This window comes from Thunnus albacares, chromosome 11 (genome assembly GCF_914725855.1).
Source record: "Thunnus albacares chromosome 11, fThuAlb1.1, whole genome shotgun sequence".
NCBI lineage: Eukaryota > Metazoa > Chordata > Actinopteri > Scombriformes > Scombridae > Thunnus > Thunnus albacares.
In genome coordinates this window covers 2,016,849-2,040,825 of record NC_058116.1, presented here as the reverse complement: position 1 = coordinate 2,040,825, position 23,977 = coordinate 2,016,849, and the positions used below count along the sequence as shown (strand labels likewise).

General features: G+C 39.3%; 1 protein-coding gene across 1 annotated transcript; it reads right to left on the bottom strand.

The window, feature by feature from the left end:
- On the bottom strand, positions 1 to 23,080 carry frzb (frizzled related protein). The gene is made up of 8 exons (XM_044366204.1): positions 22,659 to 23,080; positions 15,978 to 16,226; positions 10,222 to 10,257; positions 9,798 to 9,857; positions 7,666 to 7,731; positions 5,206 to 5,410; positions 5,061 to 5,124; positions 1 to 4,373 (listed from the first exon to the last, which is right to left on the bottom strand). Exons 1-8 carry the CDS (start codon positions 22,861 to 22,863, stop codon positions 4,314 to 4,316), a joined length of 945 nt encoding a protein of 314 aa, XP_044222139.1. The 5' UTR covers positions 22,864 to 23,080; the 3' UTR covers positions 1 to 4,313.
- Between the last annotated feature and the right edge of the window lie 897 nt (positions 23,081 to 23,977).

Genomic DNA, 23,977 nt, shown 5'->3' with positions numbered 1-23,977 from the left:
TGATGTGACTACAGAAGAAGACAGGTAAGTTTATTGAATGAAATACAGTATTAAACTAAATTAAGACTTTGTAACATGCTGCTGGCAGGTGTAGTTGTAAACAAGCAAAAGTTGTTGGACAATAGTTGGAATGTGACTGCAAAAATGAGCAAATACACACCTGGCGTGTTGAGGTATATGTCAGATTGGTGAAGTAGATTTGAGCAAACTGTCACAGAAACCTCTCGAATTTAGATGACAAAAGACTTTGGGATAACCAGCACATCAGCAGCAAGCTACTTGCATTCACCATGATGACAGCTGCAGAAAAATTTATTTTATATCTGTTAGCATCTGATCTTGGAGTGTGCAGCGACATTTGGATTTCAATATTGAGTTAATTCAACAACAAGAGTAGGCCTACATTTACAGTCATGTTGTAATTACTAATAATCTGTAATTATACTGAAGATTATAATATGAAAAGTATTGCAGGAAAATGAAGTCTATTGTGGTTAGATTCAATGGCATTTTTGAGATTCCTTCTCAAAAAGGGTGAACACCAGACCTGTTGAATGTGAAAGTGACATACAGACCTAAAGGTTTTACATGCCATCATGTCCATGACTTTTAATATTTTAACCTATAGGAACACACTGCACAGCTTTGAGACTCAAAAACTAAGCAGAATGCCAAAAAATATTTTGCAAAGTACTCACGCGTGACTTCCATTGTTTCCCTTGCACATGGAGTCTGAATTTGTGTGAAACTTCGGGGTGTTACATACTGTAATATGCTCATTTGCTGATATAAGTACTGAAGTGCATTGGAATGGTAATGTGATTGCTTAGCTCAGGAAAAAGTAAACTATCAATCTTTAAACTGAACTAAACTTTTCAAATCAAATTGATTTGTATTTTCCACCTCTGCTATCTTCAAGTCAGTTTGTTGCATGTTCAAGTTGTGCTTGATAGAAAACTACATAGGTAGTATATAATAATATAATAACTGATTATAGGGCTTAGCAGCCAGCTGTTTACATCAGTAATCACATCATTATTGTTTATGTGGCTTTTGCTGCCTTTAAGGAAATTTTTAATCGGGCAGTATATCACAGCTGATCTGACAACGCTGTAGTGGTCCCTCAAGAGTTTCCCTTAAGTGCAACCAGTTGTCTTGGCACACTGTATTACAAAGTTGTTTTCTGGATATTTTACATCGGTTGCAGTTTTTATGGTCTAACGGTAAAGGAAGGTAAGCACAATTGGGTCCCATTTCATGGTTGGAAGCAGCCTTGACAGTGAGACTGTTGACCTTTGACCATCCAGAGACAAACACCCACAGATTTTAACTTTGATCATGTTGTCTAAATTCATGTTTAATGGTTCAAACTACTGTGAAGGGTCCAGAGTTCAAAATATCGGAGTGTTAGTATAGTTTACTGATAAGAGTAGGGTAGTATTGAGTATTAGTGTATTTACATGAACAGAGTTACTGTGCAATAATGAGAGTACTGTTTGTTTATCCGAGGCAAATGCTCAGACAGCAGGAACTCCAGTCTGCTTTTTAAAGTTGCAATGAAATGTAAAAGGACTTGCTATAAGGCATTTTTCACAGAAGACATGTCAAGGTGGGAAAAGCACAGATGTAAATAATAAAATGACTGAATTCTATCAACTGCTTTGGTTTCTCGGACTTGCTAATGTTCATGCTGGCTCACTGTCACACTGTTATTAGTAACACCTGTGCCTTTCCTTTTATGACAAGTCAAAATGTCTGCTGTGAAAATCCCTTCTAAATAACTTCTTTGTATTCATTATGAATGTCTCGCCTGGTTTCTTCCTGATAACAGAGCTTGTTGGACAGTTCTCAGAGCTCATTTGTAACGGTGAAGACCAGCTGCTGCAGTGTGAAAAAAGATTTCTGCTTGCATTCATTTTCTATAGAATGAAAGTGAATCTCATCCCATTAAAAAAATTCCTATTCTACAAAGTGGTGGGACTGAGCCACGACACAAGAGAAGAGAGGGTTAAATCAGGTTTGCAATCAATTGCAAATGAGGCAAACTTCACTTTGACATGTCACCGACAAAGAAAAAGGGAAGTCAGGTCAAAACGTTCATACCTATTATTTTCAATGTAAGCCCCCACATAGGCAGCGTCTTGACGAGGCACTATACATCAGTAATTGTATAACATTCACTCCCCAAATATCATATCCCATATACCATACCTCGACTACACCTTCTGTCTGTAGGTGTGTGCAATGCATATCAAGGCATGGCCAATGTACATTGCACTTGGTGTTGAGATCATATTGCAGTTTCTGGAATTCCTTTTTTGTATGATATATCATAAAATTGTTGGAGAAAGTGCTAGGTTGCATATTTACACAATGCATGCCACAATACTTAATATGCTTCCCAACGTTGACATGCCCATAGCAACATGCAGGTAATGAAAAAGGCAGTGTCACTGGATTTTCTTGTTTCCAGTGGGTCTTCACGTAGTGTTATGGTACCGTCACATTAGTCTTCTGTTGGAGTTGATGTCACGGATACAATGCGGGTAATAATACTGATCAGCGTGGTTACTATTTTGGCTGACCATCACCAAAAACTCACAACCAAAGATGAACTCTGAACTGCAAGTCTGCCGGAACTAGCAGGAGATTATACCAAAACAGGAAATGCATCCTTAATTTTGTGTAGATTTCAACAGAAGTGAATGGGAGTCAGAGCGAATATTCATAGTATAGAAGAGTAATGTGACCGTACCTTTTCCACCACCATTATATCCCTCCCCAATATCCAACAGGAAAGATATCACATCAAAATAGCAAAATATATGTGTTTATATGGTGTCTGGAGTGTGCCAGTGTTCTAACTTAATACATTTTCCATTTAAATGATGATTTTAATTTTTGTTAGTTAATAATTCTTTTCCTATTGTTTTAAATGATTAAATAATTTTAAAATGCAATTTCAAAATTGATAATTAAAAACTTTTAAAATGTTTTATTTAATTTTCAAGTATATATAACAATCTATCATATTCAATTCAACATTTTGTTTCACATTTGAAATTTTGGTCCAATCCACAGAGCAGCAACAAAATGTTTAAATTTTACTTTTTTAAATTGATCAACTTAATGATTGATCGTACCCAAACACAAAAAGTCTAATTATTCCAGTGGCACACTCCACACTCCTCCCACAGTATACTGAATTTGTGTCCAGCAATTTGTGATTCATGGAAAATAGTTTGTAACATAGACATTAGTTGTTTTCTGTTGTCGTCAGACATTGAGACCAGAGGAGGCGCTGGATCCACCAATACTGAAGAAGTAAGTCAACTCTCTGTCTGCCCATATTCTGCTGCTGCTGCTGTTGTTACTGTTGTTGCTGTTGGTCTTGATGCTGTCTGAACAAAGCATGAATATTCTTTCCTCTTCTGTGGAGTTCTGTAAAGTTCAGGTGGCTACAGATCTATCGTAGTCCAAATGTCAAAATCCAAATGGTTTTCATGTCATTTCAATGTCCTCCAACAAATTAACATGACAACATGGCCAACATTCAGGATTAATAGATACTGTAACCATGGAGAGGAGCTGTGGAGCCAACGTGGCCAACACTGAAAACAAATTTGTTCCAAAAAAGTGTCATGTACATACTGTATGGCTGTGTGTAGGTTTAGTACTACAGTTTAGAAGCTCCACCCTCTCTCTTGTCTTTATTGAGTGCTTAAGGTGTACACACACCAACACAACACAACACGCACACACGCACACACACACACACACACACACACTGACAAACACACACACTGACAAACGCACACACTAAACGCACACTAAATTATGTTTGTGCAAAGATAATAAATGGCAAAAATCAGGCTCTAACCAGTCTGATATATGAAGAGATGAACTACATTCAGCTACAACAGCTTGTGATAGTGCAATATCTACACACACACACACACACACACACACACACACACACACACACACACACGCACCCGCACATGCACATGCACACGCGCACGCACGCACACACACATACACTGTCCTAGGTCACTTCTGGGGACATTACATAGACTTACATTAATTTCCTGGAAACTTAGCCTAATCCTAACTATAACCACTACTTGCCTAACCCTAACTCTTACCCTAACCTTAACGACTGACCCAAAAATCAGCTTTTTCCCAATTGGGGGCACGGCTTTTGTCTCCAACTGGACAAGCTGTCCCCAATTAACTGGTCTTTAGTCTGAAATTAGTCCGAAAGTAGCCTATGACAGACCACACACTCAAACACACACACACGCAGTCAGATCTCAGTGGCGACTCCGGCGCGGACCTTGTCGGCCTTTCCCCTGCAGGATCAGATCCCACCTCTGGACAGAAAGACACACAGACAGTAATTGAAATGGAATTTTAGCCATCTTCAGAAATTTATCAACTTATTAAGTTTGAGCAACTTTAGAAGTGTTTTCAGATTGAAAATGAAGTTACTTTTATTTACATTAAATAAAAGGATATGAGCAGACAAAAATCCACTCTTAATGGTACAAATGAATGAAGTGCTCCTTGGTAATCCCGTCTAATTAGTTAGCATGCCAATGTTTCCAGCTTATTTTAGAGCAGATACTGTTTAGTCAGTTCCCTAGACTACACTTTTGGAAAGGCCATGTACACCATTTCAACAATGTCCAACTTTGTTTTTGCTAAACACAGTGGCCAGTTAAGTGTACTTTATACCCAAACTTCCATTCAGCTGGTGCAACAGGATTCACAAAATAAAGTTCATTCATTACCATTCAGTATCTTTATAAAGATAGGACTTTAAAGTTCCAGATATATTAGTACCTCAATAATGAGTTTCTCCTCATCTATTGTGACAGCAATAACACCACAGAAGACGTTCTGTCACTTGACATAAGAAGTAACTGAGGTTTGGTAGCCTGGATGTGCTGAAAAAAGCTGCTTCCCAGAATCCAGTCAGCACCAGTGTGTTTTGGATGAAAAACTGCTGCTAAGGAACTACTGCTGCCTGTGTCTGTGTATTTGGATGTGAATCGCACCTTGACCTTCCTGGCCATTTTGTCCCTCCACTTTTGAGCAATGGAGCCGTCAATCAGGAGCAACCTGCAATGCATACACACTCACAGTCAGGTTTATATTGATAACAATACTTTTACTATTCATTTACAATTCTCCTGCTCATACCTGGATGTCTCCTCATTCTCGTAGCCCATAATGAGGTACTCCTCCCCGGGAGAAAGAGTAGGACACAGACAGGAGGAAGAGTAGTAGAGTGTCTGCGTCTCCTTGGGAATGTTGACCAGAGAAGACTTGAGCACCTCCTTCACCTCCACCACTGCTGTAGGCTCCAGACCACGATTCCTCACCTCCCTCACCCTCGCCCTGATCACTGAGGATAATAGTCATCAGCATACATGGACACATTGGATATTGAACTTTCCTTTGTTATAATCTCTGCCTTTACCCACTAAGAAGTCAGAGCTCACAGGGCAAATGACAAGTCAGGGCTTTCAGAACTCTTGGATTTAAAATTTATGGTAAATTTCTAGCTCCAGACCTCTGAATTGCCGCCCACAGCAATTCAAACAGGTCTGGTGTTCTTCTTACTGATGACCATTTCCCTGGTTGGAGAAACAGTCAACAGAACAGAGCTTTGTAGACCAGATAAAAAACAGGGACGTCATCTTCCTGTGCCAGAGCCAGAACTAAAGCCACCACTCAAGCTGAATCCACACCAACAGTATTTCATGAAGAGTTTCTGAAGCATTTTAGTATTCAGTCAGTTTTCTATCTCATAGAACAGATTTGCTTGTTTTTACAAATCCACACCAATTGCAAGAGACACCCTGTCTCTTGGAGTTGTCTCTTTTCTCCTTTGGTTCCTTGTGAAGTGTCTCACTAGTTGTGAACAATAGTCAGTCACAACCTCCAGTTTCACAATGAGCTTTCTGGTTTCACTGTTGGCATTTGAAGCTTCAGTGAGTGGAGAAAATAAATTAATCAATAAGTTAAATTACTATTTTCTTCCTGTATAGTAGCAGAATGGGTTGAAAGCATTGAAGCCTCCCTTCACACAAGTGACATTAGCATATAAAAACAAGAAAGTAATGTTAGAATGAAATTCCTTCTGTTTGACTGTTGCACAGCATAGGCACACTCACTCTGGTCATTATATCCGTCACATTAGCATGTAAGAAAATCCTGTTTCCTAAAAATATGCTAGACACTGGACTACGGTGATTTGACTGTGACTGTTGGTTTTCCATCCAAAGCCATCAGTCCTCACAGCTATCAACAAGTCGCACACTGAAACTCTAGACACAAAGATAATCACCAACACATTAATCACAGTATGACAAACGAGCATTTCTTCATACAGTTTCTCGTAAACTCTTGGTCATTCTGGTTTATTCAACCCCACCACCCCCGTGTGCACAGATCTCACTGATGACGTCGCTTTTCACAATTGTTTCATTGAACTTAACTGCCCATTTATAAGCCCCTTCTGTTAAAATATGTCTTTGTATCTATGATATAGAAACATTATCTGTCTCTGTCTCTGTATCTGAGCTGGTGCACATTTCTGTTTAATTTTTATAAGTGTCTTGTTCTTCTCCTCTTTGAAAGAAGACTTGACAGTTCAACTTATTTCTGTCATCCTGTGTAGGTTCCAAAAACACAAAATGTCGTCTGCTGCCAGTGACACCAATAACCTGCCTTTCCAAATTAATATTAATTAATTAAGACCACCTTGTTGTGCAATCTGACATGCCATCATGCTTCACTAAACTCCTGTGTTTTAATTATATCTAAATATTTGGAAAGTGAGCTCTCGGTTTTAATGATGGCTGGAAAGAAAATCTAAAATCTTCCCCAAAGTGATTCTGTGGCCAAAGGTATTTGCGAGCTCCAGAACTCCACATGGAAATCTCTGCTGGATTTGCCAAATCATGCCTGTGCACTGTAATCATCTGGAAAAGCCTTTCTGTTCTTTTAGCTTTTGAAAAACTGGTCAGAGAGAAAGAATCTGCTGAAGAGTTCAATGATGCTAAAAAGATTTTTGACAACTTTATTGAGCAGTACAGTTAATGCTCATAACAAGTGAAGTAATGAGCATTCAGAGTGGATGAATAGATATGTGGCAATGCTGATATTTCACTTGTAGCACTGAGGAGTGATGATTGGCTATTGGATATGATGCTCAGACCACATTCTCACTTTAATTTGTAACCGTTTGGTTTGGAAATGTACCAACAGACCATGACTCAGAGCCTGATTGATGGAATTTGTGTAACAAATTACACCCCTTTTCCTAAGAATCATAGATGTGTCATTTGTGTTGGTCTATGTTTATCTTATTAAAACAAAAATTAATACAGTATAAAACATGAAAACAACCTGAGCACTGCTAAAAGTCAGAGCTACTGACTGATTGTTGACTTTCAGTGGGATCATCAGGAAAACACTACCATTACAAGCAAGGATTCCATGCTCAACAATATTATTTCATGATTTCATATACTAGTAACTGACATTGTCATTAGCATATCAGCAGGTACTACTATATATAACAATGTCAGAGTGAAACAGAATGATCAACAGTTTCATATTTGTAAAAACTGAATAAAGTCCCAGATGACTCACCATAGTTGTAGTTGTTCTTCAGGTAGGTTTTCAAACCCATTTTGACCACCTTACATCTACAGCGATCTATACAACACACACACACACACACACACACACACACACACACACACACACACACACAGTGAGTGAGCCAGGAATCATCATTTTGAAAAGCAAAACAGACTGTGTTCAGGCTCCACCTCCTTAAAAGTCCACGTTTCCAGAGTGAATTTGTCATGCAATGTTCCATTTCATAAGGGATAGATGGTAGAGATGGGGAAGATTCCCATGTTCATGTTAACTCACAACAGCTGTATGATTGTTGGTCATGTGAGACTTAAAATACAGCTTCTCAGGTACTTCCGTATTTTAAAGCACCAAGTTGGATATATCAGAGCTTTCAGAAAAACTGATTTTCCCAGTTGTTGAACAGAATGGTATTTACAAGTTCGAAAACTTGTAATTGTGAAAAACTGTATATCCTTTTGTCCTCAGAATCCCAGAATGCATTGCATGCCAGTCACTTGTTAGTGTTGGTCTTAGAGTTGATGACTCTGGTAAATCCAGTGTAAGGTCAGACTACTAAAAATACAGCTCATGAACGTATAAAGAGAGCTGTATACCATGCTATCAGTGAGCCTTGCTGCCAATTTGCCCCAGTGGCTAGCTGCAGTACTGCAACAAAAAGATCTGTGGCGCAAAAACATTTTTAGTATATACTGCCATTACAAAAGAGATATCTAAAAAATTGTTAAAAGACACCTCAAACTTCAAACAAGTTAAACAAATTATTCCTGTTTGTATTGTGAATTTTTAAACTATGATGGTTTTATATTTGCAAAACTTTCCCAGAGCCTAGAAAATATATTTTTATGTGTGTAATGTCCCAATGTTATGTCTATGGGCCTAGTAGGACAGAGCAGACGGGGCCAGGGAGAGACATGCTAATGAGCATGTGCACTGGGCCACACAACTCAGAAACAAACCAGGAAGTGAGCCAATGTTTTTGGCTTATGCGTTGATGAAAACAAAAACAAAACACCACCACTCAGCTTTGCTGCCAATTTGTCCCAGTGGCCACTTGTGGTACTGCAGCAAAAAACTCCCCTGCAGCCCAAAAAGCATTTTCCCTATAGACTGCTTTTATAAAAGATGTGTCTTTTTAATCCATGATGATTTTATGTTTGTAAAACTTTCCCAGAGCCTAGGAATTTTTTTTCAAACAATATGTTTCTGTGAAAATCTTGAACAATATACAGTACAGCTAATACAGTTTACAAACATTTTCATTTTTAATCAGTGTCCCTTTCCTCTAAATATAGCAAAGTAAAATGTATATATCTATATATACAGTACTGTGCAAAAGTTTTAAGCACCCTAGATGTTTAGATTCTTATCCATTATGCAATACCATCAGGGAGGCGTCTGATCGGTCCCAAATTTATTCATGATATGACAATGACCCCAAGCATACGGCTAGAGTCATAAAGAACTATTTTTAGCAACAAGAAGAATGATGAGTCCTACAACAGATGGTATGATATGGCCCCCACAGAGCCCTGATCTCAACATCATGGAGTCAATCTGGGATTACATGAAGAAGCACCTGAGATGGCCAAAATAAAAAATCCACAGAAGAACATTCTTTCTCCAGGATGGTTACAATAACCTACCTGCAAGTTGTCATGAAAAACTGTGTTAAAGTGAACCAAGGAGAACTGCTGCTGTTTTAAAGGCAAAGCTGCTCACAGCAAATATTGATTTCATTTAGGTTTCTGCTGCTTACTCAACTTTGTAAGAAGTTAATTCATAAATTAAAACAATTTATAGCAATATTTTTGTAAGCATTCTCACTTTACTTTTAGTGCCTAAAACTTTTGCACCAGTACTGTATATATGACATAGTACAGTGAAAAAGAGCTAGACAGGTACGTGAATGAGCATCATCCCAATATAAATTCTATGGGCCAAGCATGAATGCGCGGGTGGAGGGTATATTCAGTGGGCCACACAACATGAAAGCAAACCCAGAAGCTAGAAACTTATTTGGCTTATGCACTTGATGAGCAAGTTTCATTTGTGTGAATGGGCTTCAACAAGGAAGAACCTGACCTGGGTCAGAGGTAAAGATAGGTAGACAGACAGTTTACCTCCATTGGGTCCTCTGCAGTGGAGGTTGTTAGAGTCCATGGGAAAGTCTGGACTGGATTCTGTCGGAAGATCAAACCAGAACACAGCTTTATCAGCTTTTTAGTGAACTTGTCAAACTGGTTTCTGGACTGTTCTAGTCTGCATTTAGATGCACATCAGCATGTAAGTGACAACTATATGTTTTCTTGAAGCAGAATTTCTTTAGCAAAGTTGTATTAATATAGATGTCACTGGATAATGTCATTACTGGCTTGGTTGTTGCTCTGTCATGTGTGGAAAGTTAAAGGAGTTGGCATGTTAGTTTGTGATGATGTGTCCAACCTGATCAACATAATATCTGATCAACCAGCTACCACAGGCTAGGTTAGCTTTTGAGAAACCGATCAAAATTTGGGCCCAGAGAAGGTCAAAGGTCAGCCTCACCTGGGTTACACCTGGTTGGGTCCTGGTAGTATGGATCTATAGAGACAGAGAGAAACCCTGGTCAGAACAGAAAGAAATCAGATTCCATCGTTTCCTGTTTTCATATAATACAAATTGCCCCTTGGGTACATTAAAGGTTTTGAATCTGAATCAGAACAGTTAAAAAAAACAAAAACAAAACTGTACAGAGAAACAATTACTATTCACTATATGATAACTATTCAGTTAGCAGCATCCAAGGCTGTGTACATACTGTACAGAGAACAAATGTTGAATCAGCACCATGTGATTTTAACCAGTCTCAAGTCCTGCTATAGTGTCCCCCTGGAGGCTGCAGTGTTCATTACAGCCACAAAATGAAAGTGATGGACAGAACAAACAACTTGCTGATAAGTTAGCTGTGGTTAAAGCATTACCAGTAGTGGAGCTTAAATTGTAAAGTTCATCCTGAGACTTGGGATCGAGTTGCTATTCCAAGTGGAGAAATTCAAGTATCTTTGGGTCCGGATGGAATGCATGATCAATATGTGTATTGTGTATGTTTCAACCCTCACCTATGGCTATGAGCTTTATAGTGACCAAATGAATGAGACTGCTGATACAATCAACCAAAATTAATGTCCTTCACAGGGTGCTTGGGCTCACCCTTTGAGATAGGGTAGCTCAGACATCCAGAAGGAGTTTTTAGTAAAACTGCTGCTCCTCCGCCAGTTAGGACACTTTGAGCATCTGATTAGGATGCCTCCCTTTAGAGGTCTTCTGGGCATGTCAAACTGGGAGGAAACCACCAGTGCAGACCCAGAACACACTGAAAGAATTATATATCCAGACGGGGAATGTCTCGGGATCTTCCACAAGGTGTTTGCTTAGCCTGCTGCCACCATGACCCAGACCCAAACAGCCAAAACATGGATAGATGTATGGATTGCCCTGATAGGGTTAGTAGTGCAACAAGAAAGGTAATGGAGTCATTGAAATCTTAATGGTTCATCTTCTGGGGAACAGATATGTCATTAGACTACTTCTTGGACTTGTATAGGTTAGGTTGTAGTGAATGTTTTAAAACCTGTCACTGCTGCAGTCAATGTCTTTATGTAAAATGTTGAACAATTGCAGTGCAAACATAACTATAATTCACAGGACCCTTTTCACAATGTCCATATTTGCTTATTGATAGGCATTTTTCGTGGAAGACATTTTGACATGTCACAGTAAGAAAAGCATGGATATATAATCAATGATGGATGAATTCCATTTAGCTGCTTCAGTTTCAGGATCTTGGTTTATGCATGCTAGGTCACTGACACACTGTCATGGCTAACTGGGACACTTAAATGGAACAGACCTTATAGTAACACCTGTGATTTTCCTACTTTGACAAGTCAGAATGGCTGTTATGAAAAAATGCCTATTGTCTTCTGGGTTTATTTAGTGCCCATTTTGGTTTATTGACATTGCCCAGAGATTATTAAATTTTATTGGGTGTGTTACTGAAGCTTCAACTGGATTGGTTCTAAAAAAAAATTCAGCCCCTCACTCCTTCTCAGGTGTCTCTTTTCTATATCCCTCTTTTGGACAGTTGATTGCTTGGTGCCTTGGATTGGTTGTTGTCCTTTAGACACATGTTTACCTACACAAGCTTATTGTTACTTCTTAAATGAAATGTCTGAAGAAGGTAAGTGGGACGAAATGTAGCTACATCATAATGTGACGAAAGTGAGAAAAAGTGTTTATAGAGCTTGTTGTGGATTTCTAGACATGCTAGCAGCTCTAGTTGGTCCACAACTTTGGTCCAGACTGAAATTTCTCAACAATTATTGGATGTATTGCCATTAAAATTTGGTACAGACATTTGTGATCCACAGAGGATGAATCCCAATGACTTTGGTGATCCCATGATTTTTTTTCTAGCCCCACCAGCAGGTTAACATTTGACTTTATCAAGTACTTTGGTTTCTAACCAAATACCTGCAAAACTAATAACATTACCATCACCTTAGGTGTACTTTGAGTTTAGCTCCAATTAGTAAATGTGTGTAAAGTAAGATGGTGACAATGGTAAACATTACCTGCTAACCATCACAATGTTAGCATTGTCATTCTGAGCATGTTAGTATGCTAACATTAGCCGAGACAAACGTCTGAACAGCAGCATTCAGACTGGAGTCCCACTGAAAATCTGTGGAATGACTTGAAGGATCCACCCTGACTGAACCTCAGCAAATCAACAAGTCACACTGAGGGAAAATCCCAAAACCCCACTGAGCTGAGCTGAGCCGAGCCAGGGCAACTTGGAGATACGTGGGTGTACCGTTACGGAGGTCAAGGGGATTAAGATGAGTTTTTTTTTCAGGACTTTCTGGTCCAAGGCCTGTTTTAAGAAGCAGAGGACAGTGAGGGTTTTATTGAGTGTAAAATCAGTGGGCCGCCTGTATCAAGGAGCTCTTTGAGAAAGTCAGTGGGAGTGAAGTCGGAGGGGAAATGACTCACGCTATCTGTTCGAGAAGGACCAGAAACAAACTGCTGAGAGTAGAAACATGATAGAAAACACTGATAGAGCTCAGCTAAGCAGGGCAAACTGCTTCCTCATGGTCCATGTTTTTCAGTGAGGAAAGTCTCATGTTCTCATTCAGATGACACCTCCATATTAAGACTTTAGGAGTAAATTTGTCAAATTTATTATATCAGGATAAACCCCTTGAGATGTATCATCTTGTTTTCAAGAAACATATACTAACAAGAGTAAACAGAAAACAATAAATTATATAAATGACTTTTTAAATTTACTTTTTAATAGTCAGATATGTTGCATGGCCAAAAGCATGTGGTCACATGAACATTTCAGTCTAGGGATGTCAACGGTTAACCGTTGATTGGTTAACTGCTGAGAATATTATATGACCGGTTATGCATGTCGGTCTATAGGTTAATTTGCATACACACTGTGCTAACGGGTAGACAATCATGTGTTTACAACATCAGATATCCTTTTTGAACAGATAAGTACAGGTGTAAAACTGACTTGCAACTGACTGCATTATGGGTTTGTAAGCGAAAAACTTTTATTTTCTGGTTTTGGTTTAATTTCTATTGTGGTTGTCAATTTGAAGAGGAAAACAGGTTAGGGGAATGGGGGGAAAATGGGAGGTGGATTACGTTTTTTTAATTAACATGAAAAACGGGAAAACAAAATAATGCATTTCTTTATCCTGCTATCAAACAAGTTGAACACAGCTTTGGACCAGGAGGCAGCAATGCATTTCCTGTGCCTAGTCTACAGGAAAATAAATTGAAGGACCCTAGGCAGTCCTTCAATGTGGCCCAGGATGCATTGCGTTTACACTGTTGCACTGCTAAATGAATGTGGCCACACTCAGACCACCTCCAAATGTGGTCTGAGTGATTGGATCTCGATGCGTCTTGGATGCGTTCACACCTGTACTTAGAGCTGTATGCTTGTGATCGGATCACAAAGTAATTGTTAACGTTATTATTCCAAAAACAGCTGTTGGAAAAGGGGGGGTCGTCTTATAATCAGGGTCGCCTTATATTTGTATTATTATTTATATGTGTACTTCAAACCTGAGCACATTATGCCATCGAGAGCTACTGTGACTAAATGCATTGAAAAACACTTTGAGGAGAAGAAGGATGAGCTAAAAGTCAACCTAGGTTAGCTCTGACCACCAACTGCTGGACAGCTCCCACAAACGAAAACTACATCCCAACTGTTCTTAAAAATTGACCGGTTAGTTATCAGTTAATGTCGGTCAATGTTAACATCAAAAGCAAAATTAACCGAAACTGACATCCCTTTTTCAGTCATATATGATTGTTGTACATGTCATTCCAAAACCATGGACATGCTGGTAAAATGGCCTCCATTCTACTGGTTTCAGGCTTTCCCTTAGGTTTTGGAAACTGGCTGCATGGATTTGCTCCCATTCAGCCACAAGAGCATTAGGTCCACACAGATGTTGGGTGATAAGGTCTGGCTCACTGTCAGTGTTCCAGTTCATCCCAAAGGTGTTGGATGGGGTTGAGGTCAGGGCTCTGTGTAAGCCGGGTAAGTACTTATAAATCAAATTGGGAAAAGCATTTCTTTGTGGACCTTGCTTTGTGAATGGGGGTATCGTCATGTTAAAACAAGAAAGGGCAGTCTCCAAACTGCTGTCAAAATAAAATATCACTGGTGCGGAACGTCTTCAAAACAAAGAAGTGATATCCTACTACTGTTTGTGTACACAGCCAGAAATCTGCCGAGACACGGCTTCCTGAAGCTGGCCAATCAGAACAGAGTGGGCTCATTGGGAGGGGGGCCTTAAAGAGACAGGAACTAAAATGGTCTGTTTCAGACAGAGGCTAAACTGAGGGGCTGCATAAAGGGCCAGTATAAGATAAATATGGAGTTTTTGAACTGTAAATCATGCAAAGATATTCCAGTAAAGCCCCAGATTTAAACAATAGAAACGTGCAGAATATGTCCCCTTTAATGCTTCAAACTTAGTGATGACTGAAGGGTGCACATTTCCTCCTTTTGATATTGACAGAAACATCTCACAAGGAAACGTTCAGGGATCTAAGAAATCCCACAACAGAGTAAAAGTTCCATTTTTTTGTCTACATGGATGCCAGTAATCTGAGCACAACAGACTGTTGGAAACAGTGGAGTGTTTATGGATCAAATCAAATAAATCTTCTGTACAGACCACAGAATCTGTAACAAAAGGCAGAGTTACAGTAGAATATCCCACAGCTGAAAAGATGTTGGATGAAATGACAATTGGTCATCAGATATTAGTATACCTTTCAGTATCATGCATTCCTAATCATTAACGTACAGTAATATCTCACTTTAATCCATTTTGAAATTGGACCACATGGCTATAATTGTGGGAAAAACTTTCAAGACATTCACTGTCTTATTCAAACTAGACATTGTATTTGACTGTTCAATGCTTGTAAAAAAATTTATTTCTACAATATGATTGGCATGACAATTATACTATGGTTAACATTTGGCCACTTATGGTTTGAGAATGATCATAGTTACGGTAAAAAAGCCAACATTAATTGATCTCACCACGAGGTCCATTCAATGACTGTTTCAAACAGTTTTCATTCAAATCACATGATTTTCATCAGCAGAGAGAGTTTGCCTGGTTGTCATGGAATTGTAGATTTCCATTTTTCTGAGCACTTTACAGGCTTCTTGTCCAAGTTGGCTTAAATGTTAAGGTTCAAATGTGTTCTAATCTTGGAAACAGTCATTGAGAAAATAATCTTACCACAAGGTCCATTTAGCAGCTGTTTAGTAGTGCCACAACAGCTACCGATAGAACCTTGTGGTGAAATTAATTTCTCGACTACTCTTTCCAAGGTCAAGAATGAACTTTGAATCTCAACCAACATTAACTGTTGGACTGTGACGGAGTGCTAACTCCAATCTGTGCATGGAAGTCAGACACTACATGCCAACATATTACTGTCCGACTCACTAAATAAAAGACAATACTTCCTGTATTGGCACTGAACATGTTCTGCAGAACTGCTGTTAGCCACTGTCATTGCCTTTATTTATGACTGTGGTTTTTGTCATCTTTGTCATCTTCAACTCTGTCTTGACACAAGCACAAGGCAAGACTGATTGAAAGATATGCAACCTATCAATCATCAATTGCCTTGAGAGAAACATAGCAGTCATTCATATAATGTAATGATAATAAGAATAATATAAATAATAAAAGCATTGATACCTGGTCCCTCTGCCTTGACGATGGCCTCAGGTGAGATGCAGACTCCGCGGTCGTACAGTGGCAGCTCGTTGCAGGCCAGGCTGTCGGGCCAGCTGTGGTTGTAGCGCTTCATCACCGGCTCACAGCCGATCTTTGCACGCTCGCACACAGCCTTACAGGGTTTGATGGGCTCATGCTGGAAGTCGATGGTGCAGATGGGAGCATACATGGCACACAGGAAGAAGAGCAAATCCGGACTGCAGCCAGTACCTGGACAGGCAGGAAAACACACAGGGCTGTCACATGGAGTGTTTCCCTCATCAACCAGGTAGAATATCTTTGGTAGAGTTTGAGTTGAGTCACCCAAAGTAGCGTTCTCCATCTTAAGCACAGAAATTTCAATTCAATTCACTTTTTGTGTAAGGACATATACATTATAGCACTACTTTTCCATTTAAAACAGTTTTTGGACATATTTGAGGATTTCCCATGGCAGCAGTTGACTGACATTTGAGGAGATGTTCTGTCAACTACCATGTATTTTAGTATTTTTAAGTGGAAGCTAGCAAGCTTGGCTAACTGTTTTCCACTCACAAAGTGGTAGGGGGTTAGGCTAGGTTGTTAAAGTTAGCACTGATTCCATCTCAACAGTACGCTTTTGTTTTGCTACTGTGACCTGAGCCTGTGGTGATGACTCATAATTCATGTAGACTAGGTAGAAACAACAGCATACTTCTCACTCACCTTTGATCTTGTAATGTCTTTAAATGAACACAGATTTCAATGGTCAGACACTCATTTCTGGCAACAGAATTTTAAAAAAAACACTACACAACCCCAAAAGTTTTTTCACAGCACAAAATTAAGTCTTTGGTGTGCAAGAAGCAACAAAGATACAGGGATTGGAAAACATGCTTGATTTTGTGGGAGTCTCACTGAGATTGAGGGCGGTTTCATTTGAACTTGAATTGTTCTTGTTTTCACCATGAGGATTAGAGGGACGCACTATATTTTACACCTCTGAAGGTTCAGGGACCTCTCACTGACCACACATAGGACTTCTTCTGACTGCCATACTGCTGCATGTTTCACACAGGATTGGACCAGAAAGAGTTCAACACTGGACAGAGGACAAATCAATATTTTTATTGCAGAACAAGACTGAGGTTTGGCTGCAACTTCACAATGAAGTCACAGAAATATTTTGAACTTGTGACCTGAAACCGCTTCCTGGTTTCTGGCCTGCAGGTCTTTCATTAGGGCATTTTTCTGGTTAAAGCTTATTGCCTTTCCACTTTCCCTTTCCACTCGTCTGACCTCAGCTGAGCTTTAAGTTCAGCCAATACCTTAATGTATTTATTGAAGACAGATGTCTATGTATCATGAAACATTATGGCAGTCGACAAGGTTGTTCACATGCTTTTGAATTTAATTCTGCTTTACAGTTAACAACATTTCAAAATTAGTTTTTACCACAAATCACGATTTTACTTCAAACAGCACAAGTAATCCAGAAAACTGACTATACCCACAAACTACTAAAAACACTTTTTTTTCTCTCTTTGCTCTAGAGGAATCTCTTTATGCACATAGTTTAGGTTTTATTTTTCCAGGTTTTGAGATATCTGTCTCTCAGATTTCTGCCTCCACCTCAATACAATGCAGTTGAATGGAATTTCATTTGTGCTGCTCACAGCATCAAGGATTGTTTAAAAATTCAGTAGCAATATCTCTTTCTACAGTCAGTGCCCAATAAAATGGAAGTGAAGAGGTAATCCACAGACCACAAACTCACTTTCATGTGGACAGTTTTCTAAAACTGATGATTGAGCTAGAGGAAAGTCTGTGGGGAACATTATGGTTTACATGTCATGGCAATCCATCTAATAGTTGTTGAGATATTTCCGTCTTGACCAAAGTAGTCAACAGACCGACATTGCCATCCCTAGAGCGATGCCACTAAAGTAAGTAAAAAGAGAGCTTGAGAGAGACGTTCAAACCCTATCTGCTCTGTCACCTCCAGAAACGTGGCCAACAGCTATATAAAGTGGATGTGGTTGTTAGATTGTCTGTGTTGGAAAGTTACAAAAAATGGTGAATATCTGTCAGCCCTGTGAGGGGGAAGGTGGTTTCAGATGCTGTTAGATGATCCAACAAGCTCTGCATCCTGGTTAAAAAGCACCATTTATTCGGTTCACTTCTTGAGGCTGAAATGGATTTAATGATCAGACTAAATCAGCTCACAGTTTAAATAAAGGAAGTGTGTAATATTTACTTTCTACAGAGAGAGATGTCAATATAAAGAAAGTGAAACTGAACAATAAAATAAACCTACTCACACTGTCAAATATATTCAGTTTACAGATGGAGACGGTGTATGTTCCGAACGTGCAGATTCACAGAGCAGTGTTATTAGCTCAACTTATCAAAAACACACAGAGTTTGTGATATTCAGTATCAGCAGGTATGTAGAGAAGCAAAGTTTCTGTCTGAGGAGAAAAAACACAGAACGGAGCTGAACACCAGTCTGCTCCAGTTCTGATCCCAACTCAACATTTTGAAACATTATTTTTTCACAATACGATGAACACCATTAACAAAATTCCATTCACCTCCATTGTAATGAGGTGGAGGCAGAAATCTCACAATCATACATCTGAAAACAAATGAAGCCAAAACAATCTGCATGGATAGATACCACTGGAGGGAAGGGAGGAAATATGTTTTTCATAATTGGGTGAACATTCAGTCCAGTTTGTATTTAATGATCAGCTGCATCAATCTGACTTTATTTTATTACCTTTTGGACTAAAGAAAACCATAAAATGAAGGTTTGGCTGCAGTACAGCTGGACAGACCGACCCTCCATGATAATGAACATTCAGACAGTAAAACCACCTCAGCTTACAACAGAACAAAAAGAGCAAGACAACATGAAAACTACTGGAGAAACAACAATCCACTCATGTCATTAATGTTTACTGAATTTCACCTTTGACCTGTTAAATGCTCAACTTTACATTTAAACATACACTATGTTTTATTAGTGGTGTGGCTCTGTCTGTCACTGAAATATTTCAACAACTATTGGAAAGATTGTCATGAAATTCTGTACAAACATTCAACTTTGGCGAAGCCCTGACTTTTACACATTGAGGTTGACCTTTTTGGTTCTGAGTGAAATAACTTGACAAGCACTCAATGTATTGCTGTGAAATTTACAGAAGATATCCAAGGTCCCTAGAGGATAAATTGTAATAACTTTGATGATTCCATGATGTTTCAGTTAGGACCTAATCAGCATAGCATAACACACCACAACAAGATGATTAACCTGGTGAATGTTATACATGCTAAACATCAGCATTTTACCACTGTCACCGTGAGCATGTTAGCATGCTGATGTTAGCATTTAGTTCCAAGCACATCTGTGCTGAAGTACAGCCTCACAGAGCTGCTAGCATGGCGGTCAACTCTTAATCTTGTTTTATAACGCCCCATAGCCTCCTCAAATCCCAAAACTTGTTTCCAGTTCAAAGTTTTATGTTCTCAGTTGCGTTTCAAACTTCCTCTCAACAGGATTCATGGCTGAACAAATCAAACTGAGGAAAAAGTTTGCTGTCATGGTTAGTTAAAGGATTTTCTTCCCCAACGCCCTATTTTGTCATTTCTATCAGCCCTGATAACATTTTCCTTTCCAACACTTGTACTGTTCACACAACATCACAGGCTTGCTTCAGGTCTGAAGGGAGGATTAAAACCACAAACTTGGAAAAGAAAATGTTTAAAAATGTAAGGAGGAGATTAAAAAATCTTAATAGGAGGGTTGTGAAGAGAAGCTACAGTAATACAGATTTGGTCTCCTTTTTAGTCGGTGGAACTAAGGAAAGAACCAAGGAAAGGAGGAGGAGGACAGGGTGTGATAAGAGACAATGAAGGCATAAAGAGGTGTGAAGGTATGATATTGACACAGTGATAGCACTTTTGGCTCTGCTGTACACTAAACAAAGGGTCATGTTTAGGGTTGGAGGTTCTCCCATGATTTAAAAATTATTACTATTTTTACTTTTTCCAGAGATTTATCACCATGAATTAAGTTTGATTTAAACACAGAAGTGCAGATATTCATAAAAAGGTTGGCTCTCATTTTCTGGTGTCATTCTTTCTATATATTGGATTATGCGGCAATATTCTTTTGGTAGAGTAACAATGCCTATTAAAGGTACACCATCTTTGATGTAGTATGATCTTCTGCACTCGATGCTCCCCCTGTTGGATGCCGCTCTGCAATCAGCCCTCCTGCTCTCATTCAAGATGGAAGTCGACATATCTGATTAAGCCACTTGTTGAATCGTCTGCACAGTTTAGGTCTACAGTTTTTGCGTCTGTTTTGTTCACTTGATCCAAAAGTTATTTCACCACACAGCTGAACAGTTAACAGCCATTTTAGCATGACAGATTATTGGAAGAAACATATCATAGTGTCATAACTGCAATTTAAGGCCAGACTACATCTATCACAGATGCAAGGAAGCCTTAACAAGGTTTGGAGGAGGCTTCGTTTGAATACACAATATTCTTCAGTATTTCAACCAGGAGTTTGTATTTTCAACATTCTTCCTATAACCAATTTAATGAACGCTTGAGTGACTGGAATGTTCGGGTTCTTGTACTAGCCACCCAGTAATACATAGTATGATGGTCTTGGATCAGGTCTACAGTCAAACCAGAAACCAACAGTGGGCTGTAAACTCAGACCAACTCTTTAAAATGCGCCTGTTTCACCACTGACCTCTGTTAGGGATGCCAATTTTTTTTTTCCTGTGTTGAATAAACTTAATCAGATTGATGGTTTCCACAAAAATGTTTCCATGATCTTTCTGTTAGTCAGAAGGGTTCAAACCAGATCCAGCTCTGCTCCAGCAGCAAACGCTTTGATTTCTCGTGTAGATATTAACGAGGGGAAGACAGAACAATCACTGCAGCTGCCATGATCTGGAGTTTCTCAGAAATTACTTGTCGCTGGGCCGAGCTATGTCAAGTTAAGGGTTGGTTCACCCAAATTCCCCAAAAACAAAAGGTTTCAGTTGTATTTGTCTAGGTTTTGAGATATCTGTCACTGAGATTTCTGCCTACGCCCAAACAATGGAATGGAATGGAATTTGGTTTGCGGTGTTCACAGCATGGACAAAATAGATTGAAAACATATATTTAAAGAGTAATTGTACCCTCTCTCATAATCATGTTTGCACTGCCAACTATAGTTTAGCAGACAGTATTCCACCAAATTTAGCTTTGCACTCCTAAAACATTATCAGATTCATGATGGACAGTTTAAAAGAAAAAGGATCAAAACTGACTGTTGCAGAACCAAAGATATCATCTTTTTTTATTCCATGCATTGTTCTTCCTTGTCAAAACCTGGCACCTACATCACCCACAATGCAACTCAACTATCAGCAGTTTAGTTGGAGATTCAGGTGTGTTATGCTACAGAAGTCTGGTAACCTCACTTCTTTCTAACTCCACGCCCCAAGATCTTTTTCATTTTCAAACTTGTAGTCTTCAGCCCCAACCAGTGTTGACTCCAGTGACATGACTTGAGGTAATTTATCAGACTTCGCGACTATTTCTTTGGAAGAAAGTAGTCCCACTGAAAACTGTTGACAGTGTAGTCTGTTAATCGTTCAGAGTATCAGGGACACTGTTGAATGTTTTGTACCACAAACTAAATTCCACTCACCTCAGTTGTACTGGGGTGGAGACAGAAAGCTCAGAGAGAGATATCTCAAAGCCTGGACACATTAAACCAAAACTATCTGCATAGAGAGATACAACTAGAGGGAAGTGAGAAAATGTGTTCTTTGTATTTTGGGTGAAACAAACCTTTAAAGCAGTCTGTTTTTGACGTATTATATTTTCTGTCATATTCTGACTGACCCTTAGTAAAAGCTACTTATCTGCTGCTTTCTGATCTCCTCCCCTTCAGCCTTAATCTTTCTTACCTTCCTTCCTTCCGCTTGTTTTATCTCAAGTTCCTTCTCTCTTATACTCAAAAATAACAATAATTAAAGCTGTCTGTGTGGTTTAGGACGATGATGACGATGATGATGATGATGATGATGATGATGATGAGGCTGACTGGCAAGGACATGGATACAGGAGCCAAGTAAACAGATCTTTCATTGGTTAATCCTTTTACCACCAAACACAATTAATATTTTTGTATGATTTTTTAAAATATCATTAATAAAATATGGTTGATCATGATCAGTCAACTGCTTAGGCTATCTAATTATTTTAATTATTAGTTAAATAGGAGTCTTTTCTTACCGTTAAATATATTTTATAATCATTATTTAATATATTTCTGATATTATTATCATTATTATTATTATCATTATTATTATCATTATTATTATAAGGGTTGTAAAAATACTATTTAAAAACATTGTCACAACTATCTTTTAAAATTTTATATTATTTCACATAAAGAGTTGGATAAAAAATGGCAGTATGTTGTGCACAGAGGAGAAAAAGTAAAAGAAAAAAATAAACAATGAAACGAACAACAAAATAGATATGAATTACAATTCTAAACTTAGTGTGAGTTGAACTTGATGGCTGGCCGAGCGTTGTCTGTGTTAACTTCAGTCCATTAAAGAATGAATGAAGGGGAGTTGCAGACTTGCAGTAACTCACCCAGCAGCCCTTCAAACTGCTCGATGGCCAGCACCGCGTTGTCCTGCGTGCTGTGGTGGAGGTGGTTGGGCATCTTGGTCATGTTCCACGGCATGGACCGGCACAGCGGGATCCGCACCGGCTCGCAGGACGCCGCGCGGACTGCAGCCGGCCACAGCGCGCAGGACACGGCCAGCAGAGACACAGAGAGTCCTGGGGAGAGCATGTCGGTCCGGTCAGGAGGGTTCTGTTCAGAGACGGGACTCTGAAGTCACGGCAGCGCTGTCGGTGCTCCGGTGAAGTCTCGGTTAGTCACGGCGAGTTAAATCCAAATAAAGACGTGATTTTTATGCTGATGGGTGCTTTTCTGCTGCTGCTGTCCGGTCTGCAGGCAGCTCGAGGAAGCGGGAGGAGCTGCTTTCTTATTCAGACTTTCACCTCCTCCTCTTCCTCTATCCCTCCTTCTCTACCCCCCTCCTCTCCTCACCTCTCTTCTCCCATTTTTTCCTCTCCTCCTCCCCTCCTTCTTTTTTTCCTCCCCCTCCTTCTCCTCTCCTCTCTTCTTCCCTGTTATCCTCCATACTAAAAGATAGATTCCTTTTAGATGAAAAGTCAACACCAGTAAAGCCATTAAAAGCTCATAGATGTGTGTGTCTGTGTGTGTCAATACGTTTCATGAAATAAGCAGTGTTAACAGTTTCAAACCTGTCTGGTGACTACTGTTGCTGCATATGTCCAGTCCTGTGACTGTATTGTCCTGTGCACTGTGTGTCTGGGGGTCTTGGGGCAAAAAATAAGCTGCTATGCCCCCTCTTAACCGCCTGTTCCTCCCCCTCTCTGTGCAGTGTGTACAATATTCCTAACCTGGAATGTATCAAAGCTCCAGGTCTGCCATATGCTAACCTGATTAAACACAAGTTAATTTAGGAATTATATACACCTTCAATGTACAGTATTATTATGCAAAAATGGTCTAAAAATTAGATTATTGACTCTCTTAAAGATACAGCCTCAAGGTCAGGTAATAAAGCAGAACCCAACTTAAAGTTCTAATCCTTTAGATTTCAGCAAACTCACATTGTTTTAATAAAGAAGTCAGTCATAATTTGACTTTTCCATCATGTCATGAGCAACCACAATCCGATTTCATGCTGCAGAAAGTGAGTAGTTTTCCACATAGCAGCAGGCCCACAGTTAAAGGAGTTGGAGGAGTGCAGCCTGTTACCTGCAGCTCTTCATCTAACAGCTCACTGTGGCTTCTGCTTCTTACTCCCTGCAACATCTAAAACTGATCTGCTGTCACAAATGCCCAAAATGACTGTTGTCTCTGCTGTAAGGAG